We start from the raw sequence: 13,023 nt of genomic DNA, 5'->3' as shown, positions 1-13,023 counted from the left end.
TGTGCAAATTCGAGAGGAGGATCTTCTCACCAGCACGTCAGCATGCCGTTTGGAGGAAAAGCACATCAAGTGTACTTAAGTGGCTGCAGACATCGTTTGGGTTCTGTTCATGGGAGATAATGTGGACACGCTGACAAGTGAAGCATATTCAGGCCTTGAGAATCCACCTCATCCTGCCAAGTGTGGCCCTGCCCCACCACAACACGTCTATTTTAAAAAAGTGTAAATAGTAAGCTGTGTTTTTAGGCGCGCTGATATTGGGCCCCCAATTATAGGTTACACTATGGGCAGGGAGAAGTCACTCTTTATAGGCCCTCCCTCTGTTTGACTCCAGACACATTTCTAATTCCATCTGCTGCAAGAGTCATCTCTGTATATGTATCCCGAGCAGGGTGGATACAGGAGAGTGAGCTTTTAGAGTATACAGTGCTCATCATGTATAAAGAAACGAGATGTATTTGCACAATGTGCTCACCTCTTTTGAAACCTCCCTAATCTATATATGGACTAGTGAACTGCCTGTGGTGCAGATTTCATGCCAGAAAAGAATAGTTAAGGTTCACTGGCAGCATGGTGTGTGGACTAATCTCGAGCTCAGTGAAGAAAAAGCACTGGGTTTATCTTTCCTCCACAAAAAGTCCTTGAAATGAATGTCATCCCTCATCTTACGGTGATTCAGTAGTAAGCACTTAATATATGTGACTGCTGTCTTTTGTAATCTCCTCTCAGAGGCATCACGGTGAGCCAGCAGCCTTAACTACACCAACACCTGTTTGATTCCTGCCAGGGACCTTTAACACGTCATTACCCTTTCTCCCTGTCCCCACATTCCCGTCACTCTTTGTCAGTATAATGCAATTAAGGGAAAATGCTGGAAAGTCTGGAAAACAAATTGCTTCTTAATATTTACCCTCAAAGAGTCTGTAAGTGATCGCTGTTGCTTTTTTCCATGACAGAAATGGACCATAAAATCCAGCACTCACAGAACGCGATGTCTGTTCATTAAAAGGTTTATTTTTATAGACAAGATGATTTTTCTATGTATATTTTTTTTAAATTGTATTGCGGCTGTAGCAGTGTAAGTGGTGTGACCGCATTAGATTCCATACAGATTGAACAGCTTTACATAAAATGAAAGCCCCGAGAATCTGTTTAACAGATTTTTGCAAATCAAGATGCTTCACATGTCTCGTGTGGCTCTAAAAGCCTTCTGCTGCTGCTGAAATCCCCAGTGCCACTGCTATGAAATGAATTTTGCTGTCTCTGAGGTAAATAGCCCTTTAGTTATCACCATTTTTGTGAATTTTGTCCAACCTTGAGGGTTTTTTTTCCTGTCAGTCTTTGTTTTGTTTAGTTCTGGGGTTTTTTTAATCAAAATTTTATCTATATTCAAATATTCTGAAAATAATCACGTTTGATTTGACAGCTGACAAACTAAATAAGAGATGTAGATTTTCATTTGCTTTGACTTTGAATTTCAGCTCCCTCTGATCGCAGGCATTTTTTATGGTTAAAAATACATAAATCAAGAGTGGCGGTATTCTCAAGAGTTTCACCAGATATATCACACTGTGATTTATGTGTTAATTGGACTCAGTCAGGTCTGACTGAGTTTAACTTCTGTGACAGCAGAAAAGTTGAAAGTGCTGTTTTTAGCTAATGCTGAAAACCTCTTTAAAAGTGCAACTAAATTTGGAGATCAGTGAGAAATCATTAATATACTGGCTTGGCTCATGTTCTGTCTACCCCCTCTAAACCGTGTCTTCTGCGATAATCTTTGCAGCAGGAAATTCCCTTGCTCTTATTTTGAAAGTTTAGTCATTGCTAACCAGAGCTTTTGTATTTTTTGCCTTTTTTCCCTACCAGCAGGCTGGCAGGTCACAGTTTGGCAGTTCTTGATATCATTCAGCTGCTGCTTGAGAGTTTGTTGTCCTGCAGTTTAAACAATTTTGGTCTGCTGCTGGTGACGGCTTTTTAAAAAAAATAAAATTAAAAAAAAGTACTGCAACTTAAAGCTCGGCAAGGCTGCAGAACAGAACAAAGACTTCCTTAGCTAACTGCTGTCCAAGACATTGGCAATGGGAATCTGAACAAGACAAGAGACTCGCTCAAGAGGCGGTTAATTATTGCTCTGTTTATTTGTCACAAAGTGGGCCAAGTTATTTTTGCCGAGGAGCACATTTAATATTTTAGAAGTTGATAATTCTTTTAAAAAAGCACTGGTGTGCCTCCCTTCATGTCAAGCAATGCTACGGCGCACTCCCAGCTTCCTGCACAAATTGAATAGCTTGCTAATAGTTTGCTTGAAAAAGCTTATAGTATTGAACCCCGTCATCACGGCATCAACATCTGCCGCTACTTTTAAACAAGGCCAGCCTTGGATCACGGCTTTGATATTCATCTGTATGCATCTACCTGCACACACAAAGAAGCTTAACGTCTGCTGTGCTGGTGGATAAATTAAGAACTTTAGAAAATTGTCTCTGAGCTTTTAATTTCCCTTCCCTTTGGAGCGGACATTAAGTTCCCGCTGACTTGTGGCCATTTTGTAGAAAAAGAAACAGCCACCCAGGGATCATTTATTTTCATTGAAAGGCCAGAGGAGAGGCACAGGCAGTCTGGCTGGCAGAGCATCAACTGAGTTCAGTCAGGTGAAACTGTCATATCTGCGCTCATCTAACACACACACACACACACACACACACACACACATGCACACACGCATACATGCACACACCTACTCAAAGATAAGATGAAGTTGGGTGTACTTTCACCAAACAGTTCACCTCTAAGTAGGTATCTAATCTGGCAAGAATAAAAAAAAAAAATGCATTGCAGTAACCAAATCGAACTCCCTTATTAGGTGGATAACATCAGACTCACAGTGCTACTGTCTGTCAGAACACAGTGCAGCGAGAGAGGAAAATCTTTTTATAATCCCAAAACTAAAACAGTGACTTGTAAAATGAAGAATAGTACAGTTGCCTTAAAGACTGGGGAGGACGACTAGAAAAATCAGAACAGCTGTCGAGCCCAGAGAGAACATTTGGGCAAAAAAGAAAGTGTTATTTCAGGTTTAAGGACTGGATTGGAAAGCAAATCCAGCAGAGCCAACAATAGATTCCCGAAAGAAAAATCTGATTCTTGACTCTTGTCAGAGGGTCAGTCAGAGCTACCTTACTCTTTGTCACTATATTTGCACCTTTGTTTCTTTTCTTTTTCCATAAGAGCTGCAAGTTTTCTCCATTCACTCCCAGAAAAAACTCCCTTCCAAGTACATTCTGTTCTACTTGGATAGTTTTCACATTGAAAGAATATAATTGGTTTAATGGAAGAGAGACGATACCACATTGGGACAGTCAGGGGAATTAAAAATAGAAATAAACATTGCTGACCTATACAATTGTGGCAGGATCTACAATTAATCATGCGTCCCTTTCTGGATATTGAAAGATTAAACCCCTTTGTATGCAAAGTTATGCCTCTGCTTAATTACTGCTCTACCCAGGGCAAGTTAGTGCCCCGGGTAGAGCACTGAGGGTTGTTCTTTTGACTTACATACAGCAGGCCTTGCTGGGTCATGTTACCTCTAACAACGTCCTTCGGGTTGATTTAACATTTGTTACATGCTGACAGATTGTTCCACCTATGAGCAAACACCGTGGGAAGCTTTCTTGACTTAGCGATTTGCGGTGTAGGCTGAAACTTTTTTTCTTCTTTTTCTTTTTTTCCTGAAATTCAGATAAAGTTCAGTTTCAGTTGTATTCATGGAACTTTGACCTCAAAGTGCTCTTTGATTATAAGGTGTAATTGCAGGCTCATTAAAGCATATGGAGACTGATTATTAGCTGCGATTCGGGCAATTATCTGGAGATCATGGATAGTTTGTCCTAGACAGAGAGAGCCCCAACCATGCACTTAAAATATCAGCGGGCCCAAAGCTTAATATTTTCCTTTGCATTCATTAGTTTTTCTGTTTTTAATTAAAACCAACAGGTTAATTACATACTATTTTAAATAAGGCTTCCATTTGTGATTGCCAGCAATTAAAAGGATAACTGTTGACTGTGTGACCAGTGCATTGTGAATATTGATTCAGAAGGCTTCGTTTTAATTAGGGAAGTGCCGATTTTCATCTGAATCAACAGAGCAAATGCAATTTGTCTGACACATCTAGACACAGGTATCTGAAAAGAACTGAGTGATCTCTTCCTTTTCTAGGGTAACTCTTGACCAAAAAGGGGTGGAAAATTGTCTGCACAATAACTTCATTAAAATCTCTGTTTTCACTGTGAACACATTTTCTTATTGCAGTCTATCCAACAGACCCGCTGTCACACTTTGGATGCACCGAGGTCTGTTTGATGGAAAGAGATGGTATGAGAGGAGAATTTTAAAGACTGTAACACTTCCTCCTTTTCTCTTCCCCACTGTTTCTTGTTTTGCGGGTCTGTGTGTGTGTGGTGCAGGAAGCGAAACAAAAGCTGCACCTAGAGTTTTCAGGTTAGTTGAAGAAGAAAGCGTGTTTTTGCTGAGGGAAACATAGAGATGCTGAGAAATGTGCAGCAGCTAAATTGAAGCACGCGTGTGTGCGGGGATTAAGACATTCATATGTCTAGGCTGATGCTGTAGGTTGGGTTGCATTTTCCCAGCTACAGGGCTTTTTTTTTTTAGCTGCGGCAGCACGGTGGCTTGGTGGTTAGCACTGTTGCCTCACACCAAGAAGGTTCTGAGTTGGAATTCAGTTGTCTGTCTCTCTGTGTTAGCCCTGCATCAGATTGCCGACCTGTCCGGAGTGTAATTCATGTCTCGCCCTAAGGTAGCCCCCCCCCCAATATGACCTTGATAAGGATGAGTGGGAGAGAATGGATGGATAAAGGCCAAATCTGTTGAGTCTGTAAACTTGTGGTGTTTTCTCTTGATGATGATTGATGTGATGTAGTGTTTGATCGTTGTACTGTACTCTTTATTTTTTTTTCATGAATAGGAGCTGCTCAGGACATAGCATTATTGCATTGCTATTCTCAGTGATTGAGAGTGACGCTTCACTATAGGTGTCTGTTTACTAAAGACAAATGGATTTTCCTCCTGACTCCACTCACTTAGCTTCAGAGGTGCTCACCCAGTCGTCCCTGTTTTGTTTCTCTCCGTGCACTTTGTCACCTTGTCTTGTGCCTTTCTATTTTCACAAGCGCTTTGGATTCAGCTGCTAGAGAGTGTATTGTGAGGGCACCAGCCAGACTGTAGGAGTCTTGTGATCTTTTTGTTGAGTACACACACACACACACACACACACACACACACACACACACTCAAAGCACAGTGGATTCAGAAGGTATGTGAGCTCCTTCACTTTGACACATTTTTATCTTGTAGATTTGATCTTGAATGGATGAAATTGCAATTTTCTGCCCATCGGTCACACAAGAATACGTAAATCTGTTAAAAATGGAAAAACTGAAGTCTTTCATTTTCATAATTATTTAGGCCTTTTTAATTTGGTACTTTTGGAAGTCCCTTTGGCAGCATTTAAAGCTTTGGGCTCTTGGGTAAGTCTCTACAAGCTTTGCAAACATGAACAATTTATCCCCTTCTTCCTTATAGATCCTCTCAAGCTCTGTCAGATTGGAAGGGCAGCATCTCTCAACTGCCATCGTCAAGTCTTTCCACAGATGATGCATGAGCCGTGTTTGCCACGGATGTGTCCTTGGAGGGAAGGAGGGGGGATATCTTTTCGGTTTCTCTTTCTCTCTCGCACTTAATAGTAATTATTTTCTCTTGTCTTAAAATAAGAGAGCTTCATTGTTAATTACAACATTACAGATGGATCAAAGCCCCTCCTCGTACTTGTCAGGACATTACAAGCAGAGCTTCTTGCAATCTCATCCATAGGTGCCAGGATCAGCATTTCTGTACACTCTGGAGCAGGTTTTGTGTATCTATTTGACAGTTTTCACGCAGCTCCTCGGTCACTACACTCCTGCAGTAGGATGCAGCCACCCCAAGCTTTAGTAGCTTGTGATGGAAGACTTCAGTTTTTCCATGAAACCCGAAGCTTTTCTCTCATGTTCTTGGAGTCCTTGAAAATGCCGTTTGACAAATTCCAATTGGGCTGTCAGATGTCTTTTTTCCTCGAGTGGCTTCTGTCTAGCCACTTTACCTTAAAAGCCTGATTGATGAAGTGCCATCGGCATGGCCATCCTTCCAGCAGGTATCTCTTCAGAGGACCTATGAATCTCACTCTGACTGACCACTGAGTTAGACTGCCAACTTTATGACAAGCCGAGGTGCTCCCAAACTTCTTCAATTTCATAATTATTGAGGCTGGTGTGCTCCAAGTTTTAGGAATGGCTTTTCTAAAACTCTCTGACTGAGAGTTACTTGGACTTCATGGTGTCTTCTTTTTCACTGACAGTAAGTTTGGATTTTGAGACCTGTGTTTCAGAAGAGATGTTTGTAGTAAACTGTCACGTTTCAGTAGGTCTACATTATTTACAAATCATTACATTATCCTTTATTTCACATAGTTGTTCTAAACTATTTACAGCCACTTTAGTTTGTCAGAGGTGGACTCACACAGGCCTGGAGACTAAACACTAACCCCCAGGTAATCTCCAGGGAAAAATGTGTGTATTCCTTGACAGGTTGGTGAGTGGTTGCTGGCTGTTGCTAGGTGAAATTTTTTTGCAAAAAGGGTGCTACACTCAAAACCTCTTTGTGATTGCTTTGATCTTTTGGACAATGTTCTTGTCGTTTGTGATTTGCATAGATTGTACTATTTACTTTCTGAGTTGTAATGAAACTTGAAAATGTGTGATGCAAACCTGAAATCGAGAGTGCTCACCTTCAGGGTAAAAGTTTTTTTGATCTGTGTTGTACTTGTACAATTTCAGTACTGCTGGGTGAGTAGCTTGCAAGTGTTTGCAGAAAGGTTGTTGCCTTCCACACAAACTACATCTACATGTAACTGTGGCAACCTGCTAGCTAACAAAGCAATCACAAAGAGGTTTTTGGTGCAGTATCCTCTTTGCAACCACTTTCACGCTAACGTTTTCCTTCGACCACTCACAAACAGGTCTGAGAATGAACTTCTTTCTTCTTTCTTTTCTTTCCCTTGTAACCTCTGTTTGCCAGATGATCACTGACCAGTCATCAGGTATGTGTGACTGAGACCTAAAGTAAACAGGATGCAGTTAAGTACAGTTTAAGGTGGCACAGAAAAACTTCCACTTACTTTTAAGAGGTTTCAGCTTTTACCACTGTTGTCAGTAATTAATGCATTTTAGGCGTCAGACTGACGGACTTGTTATTATTATTTACATATCGGTATCAGATATTAACGTTTTTGTATCTCTTTGTACAAGAGATAGGCTCACCCCAAAGCATGATCATTTAGATTATGATGCTGTTTTTTTTTCTCACCAATTTTATCTATGATTCTTTCTTTTTGCTTCTCCAACCTAAGAATAGAGATCTCTCCTTTTTTTTTCTCTCTTCTTTTTTTGTGAGTCTGCAAAGTGTGGGCAGGTATCACAGACACATCCCAATAAATCAAGTGCCTGCGGAATCGAAAAATCCCAAGTTCAGACTTTTCAAAAGACTTTTGATCCCCTCCCTGCTAGACGATATAGATGTTTCACAACTTCAAAACTGGACCTGCACTGGTAATTCCAGTCTCCAGTGTGAAAGCAGGGAATGAGTTCAGCATTCAATAAAAAATGAAATCAGACATGAAAAGCCGTCTGTCGGAGGCAAAGACGTGAAACAGAATGCCTTTGATTATGCTTGAACGCACCAGCCTGTTTAGCTCTTTTATTTTTTCCTGTTTAGACACAATGGCTGCGCTATTTTAGTGCCCTCCACTGCCATTATGATTGGTGTCTCCGTTTTTTCTCTCCATGTCCTCATAAAGACACACTCTATTCTGTGTATTAGTTATTGATGTAATCAAGTTGTGTGGCCTCCATGATTACATTTATACAGTAGGATTCAAAATAATGTCAACAGCCAAACAAATGGGGAAATAAATGCAATATGACAATAAATCTGACACGAGCACCGAGGACTGCAATGCTAACTTAGCGTTTACCCTGGTTACTTTGCACCGGGGTCCAGAAACTGACACAGGAAAGCCTTTTCTGATGGCACGCGTAGACACCAAGTTTTTTTGTTAACATTTATATATATATAACATGCAATGCTGAATAAAAAGAAAAAGTGATCTGTTTTTGTTTTTATTACGTGTGAAAAGAATTTCTGGTGCATTACAAATTTAAAAGCATCTGTCTCCAGAAAATGTGATGTTGGTCCCACAAATGTCAAAGAACCTAAAACAGATGAGATTAATAAAGTTCCTATCGATGCAAGGCTAAACATGACGAGGCAGTAAAGCCATACTCATTAATCTTTTAAGACCCTTCTGCTGTCATTCCAGGAGAAAGCCAAGTTGACTTTAGCTTCCTGAACTGTCAGTGGTGTAAGGATGTGTTTAAGCTTTCCACTGACATGAAGGGACTGGATAGGCTGCCACCCTTTCCCTTATTACTTCTTTTCAACCCTTCAGCTTCCTCCTCCGGCTCGCTGAAAATTAAGGCAACATTCCTGTTCATGCAAATCTCACTGATATTAAAATGGATTGTATAGCATCACATATTTTGCACTTGTCGTTGTAGTTAGAAGTACATTTTCTAGTGGTTGAGGAAAGACCTGAACAAAGGCTTTCATCTGTACCACCATTATACAGATTCTTTAACTGAATTGTTATCAATGTGCCAATGTAGTTGCTAAGGTAACTGCATTTCAAGGTACTACCTGATAGTAATTTTAACAACTTTGTCTATGCATAAAATCTAGGATAGATCTCTTTATTGACTTTAAAAGAGGGATTTATATCATCTGTAATCTATTACTTCACACTCAGCTTGTGAAGTGGTCAGTATTATGCATGTATTAAAATGTTTTAAAGTCAAATGAAATAAAATGGTTTTCTTAGAATATATTAAGGCTTCTGATATAATACCAACTTCTAGGGAATAGGGGGGTTATTCTATACATGATCAAGTAACTTGTGATTTTGTTTAAGCGTATTTATTGGAGAAAATGTAAAAATTTTACCTTCATGCTATATTATGAATAGTATATTTTTCATTACAGGCCCTCAAAGTACACATGTTAGTTATGCCTTTCTGTGAGCTCAAATTTCAGCATTTTAAAGAACTAAGGAACATCAGTTTTGTTTCTCCATTTCATGGCTGTTAGCTACATTTGCAACCGTTTACAATATGACTAAATTATAAAATTATTTTGACACGGTATGAATCACAGCCAGAAGATAAGCAAGGCATCAAAATGCAGGTTAAAAAAAATAGAGAGACGGTAGATATGCTATAATTTGTTTTGACAGCCACCTATCCCACATGGTAACGTTACCCCTTGAAGTTTAGCCAAAGTGCACTTTTTAAATTTCTTTCACATCCACGACACCAATGTTTGGTTTTCTTACTCTTTATGCAAAACCTTAAACTGATGACGTTTTGTTTTTCAAGTTGATGTATCCTGTGATTTTTGTTCTTAAAGTTGGTTATATGAAAAAACTTTCTTCAGTGGCTTAAAATGTGAAAAGTTTGCCCTCAATCCTGTGTACTTCAAGATTTTCATAGCAAAGGCAAGATTTTGCACGGCTTTATGTAGTACATACAAGTTATTGTACAAAAAAATAATTAAATAAATAAAAAATCAGACGGGAGGCACTGACTTTTAATGAAATTACCCCGGCAATATGTGTGACAGTGTATGATACTGAGTGTTTGATAAGCAGTTTTGCATTCATCCACCCTCCGTGTTCAAAGGCTGAATGTGCTTCATGACCTGCTGAGTATTAAACTGTGAAATGAGTTTAGCGTTGAACTTGTGACAGCTTTTATTGAGCATAATCTTTCATACAAACACAATGCCACAATTAATACAGTGTTATATATTGCTATGTTTTAAAAAGTTCGTATGTGATTGTGCAAATGTTATATACGCATATAATATAGAAGCTTAGTAGAATTTATTTGAATGTAATAGTACTTTTATTCAAGATCAGAGAAAAAAATCCAACATAATATACATATTATTTTTGCGTTGGTCAGTGCTGTGTGCACTAAAGCTTTGTATCTTCAGACTGCTCAGGGATGCAGCTAGAGATTCAAGACTCCGTTCTCTGGTCTGTGAGGAAGAGCAGAACTTTTATGTGGGATGCTGTAGCTGTTGTCTTCTTTGTTTCGTTCCGGCAGCCACCAACACTCCTTTGTGGTTTGGACAACCCACTCTCTCCTCGCTGCCTGTCCGACTTACCACCTGACGGGGTAAATGTACCAGTACATCGCCTGTGCTCTGTGTCAGTGTGATTGTGACTATTGTTAAAGCCATCAGTATTTCGTGGTAATGGTGTTCCTGCTAGACATGGTCCATTATCATCTCCTTGTAAAATGTACCTTATTACCAATTCCATTCTCTCATTGTCATCTAAAAGATGGTGCTGTATTTAATTCTTAATCATTCATATGTAACAGACCTGTAGTAATATAGCTAGATCTCATATTTCTAGTTTTCCTTACCTCCTGTGGTGGTAGAGGTCTCCGTGTTTTTGTGCTTATTTTGTCTGTTTATGTATCCTCATTGGTCCTCCTACCAGCTCCTCAGTTCAGCATGTGAAAGGAATAACAATTAGATTCACCCTGACCTTCTCTTAATGTTTATCCATCATATATCCCAAATGTCTTTGGCCTAATCGTTTGAGTCTTCACAAAAAAGTCTACACAGGAATGTTAGTTTGCTGAAGTCTTTGTGGTGTGTTAAAGTGCAAAGATGTGAAGCGAAGTGAGGTGACAGAAAAGCCTGCCTGATGAAGCTTTTTGTGAGTTTGAGGTCAGCTCAGCTTATCAGAGCCTAAAGTTTCTCTGTGAAGAAAAGAGGAGAAAGTTTTCCGCCCACAACTCCTAAGCTAACTTTTTAAATTTTTTATTAGCACGAATAATGAGTCTAAAGATGAACAATAATGACTTTTAAACCAGATTAGGCAGCAAAAGCATTCAGTGACATTTTTATAGTATAGCAAGTTGAAACCCTTTTTTTTCCCACGTCCAACTGATCCAAAGTAATTGTGCCTCACATCGTTAATAATTCTGCATTTCCAGCCCTGTGTGCAGTTTTCCTTCACGGCAAAAAGATTCAGCATCTATAATTGTTGGTAAAGTTAATTACTGTGCAACAGTTACTATAAAAATAATTACTGAAAGATGGCTATTTACATTTCACACTAATGTACATCAAAAACATTACAATACCCAAGCAGACATTTAATTTCCATTCTGTGTTTGCAGACTAATGAATCTCTGCTCGCTTACATACTTTATTTGCTCACAGAGTAAAGCATAACAATAGCAGCAATCAGGCCAGTAATGAGCATTTTATTTTACTTAGTTAATGGTGTAGATCTTTTTTAAGTGACCATTTGATTTGTTGGGTCTTTAGTTGTGGAGTTCAGTAATTATTATGCATTTCTGAGTTTCTTTAATATGTGCAAGGTTAACGATCTAATGATTCACCATTTACTTATTCTGAAACCTAAAGGCAAAAATGCTGTATGTGTTTAAATGGCATTTTATTTCAAATGGCGAATCCTTTTTCTTTTTTTTTAATTGTAACTCAGGAGAGTGATCTTCCCTTTTTTATTATCATTTCAATCTTGATCTTTGTCAAAACCATCAAAACTACTGTCTTAATACAGTCTTTAACGTTGACAAAATGGTTTGCGGCCAGTGAAAGTAGACCAGTTCTGTCACATTGCTTGAGGTCAGTTATTCAGGTCAAATGAGCGGTATTGCAGGTGATTCGCCAGCCTGCAGCCTGTGATGTTTTTAAAAATAAAGACACTGTTTTAAAAAACAATGCATGTTGCACTTGTGGACTCATTCATGTGCAGTCCTGTGAAAAACCATGCTATATGAGTCTTTGCAGTTCTGTAAATGCTGCATAGGGTTTGAAGTGAGACTCTGCAAGCTGATCCCTTATAGTTATGGTTCTCTCTGTTCTTGACTAATAATGGTAAGAATATAATTTTTATAGTGAAGTCCTTGCTGCAGCATCCAGTTTTTAATGCAAATCTTACCTTTGCTGAGAGGTGTGTTTTGTTTTTTTTGTTTTGTTTTTTCAATTTTGGGTTAACTATTGTGGAAAAGGAGACCTATTTGAGTTACACATCACAAGAAAATAGTCTCTAAAAAGTAAAACAACAACAACCAAACAAAAAAAAACAAAAAAACAAGTAGTCCCCCCATAGGGACTGCTTAAGAGGGTAAGTAGCAACAAGATACTGTTAATCAAACGTACTCAATTAACGGATAATGAGCCTCTGTGAGTATCTGTATAATAACAGAAAATTTGGCAGTTTTCTGTACAAAAGCTCAAATCCAGCAAATTTACCCCAAAGTCAGACTTTGCGGTGCTCAGATTTTTGCAGAAACCCCAAGAGCTGCTTGTCTGACTCAATTAGTATGTTTAGTGTTAAAGTTTGTGATGTTACAGTTAGAAAAAGAATGGCAAATGGACTGGAACTAGTTTGGTTTTTCTGCTACAACTCTCATTCACCCAATCACCTATACATTGTTACAGTGCCTTTATCTATACCTAATCACTATTGTATCAATTTACACATGTACACTGTGATGAATGGATCAGGGGCAATTTGAGCTTCAATATCTTTCCCAAGGATACTTTGACATATAGACTGTAGGAGCAACTCTACTACCTAAACCACAAGCGCTCTGGAGCCCTTTGTACACGGACCATTCAGCAGAAACTGGCTTCCACATAAGAAAAATAGGAGAACATTAGTATTGTTTAAACATGCATGCATGTATAATCTGTACCAATATCAAAGCAAACTTTGATAGAAGCAGGTGTGAATAATTATTTCGGCCTTTTAGCATTCATTACATCCTTTCTGTGAATTGCATCTGTTTTCCCCTTAGCCCACCC

General features: G+C 38.9%; 1 protein-coding gene across 4 annotated transcripts in view; it reads left to right on the top strand.

The window, feature by feature from the left end:
- klhl13 (kelch-like family member 13) overlaps positions 1 to 13,023 on the top strand; it is a 45,285-nt gene that overhangs the window by 11,447 nt on the left and 20,815 nt on the right. Inside the window, exon 2 of one of the 4 annotated variants that reach the window (XM_012922694.4) lies at positions 10,278 to 10,349. The exons of the other annotated variants lie outside the window; for them this stretch is intronic. Coding sequence (XP_012778148.1) covers positions 10,278 to 10,349 — 72 coding nt within the window. The remainder of the gene's footprint in view (positions 1 to 10,277; positions 10,350 to 13,023) is intronic. 4 annotated transcript variants of the gene reach the window in all.

The sequence above is a fragment of the Maylandia zebra genome, linkage group LG10 (assembly GCF_041146795.1).
Source record: "Maylandia zebra isolate NMK-2024a linkage group LG10, Mzebra_GT3a, whole genome shotgun sequence".
In the NCBI taxonomy this organism is placed as follows: domain Eukaryota; kingdom Metazoa; phylum Chordata; class Actinopteri; order Cichliformes; family Cichlidae; genus Maylandia; species Maylandia zebra.
The sequence above is the reverse complement of the archived record's forward strand: the minus strand, read 5'-3'. Positions and strand labels throughout refer to the sequence as shown.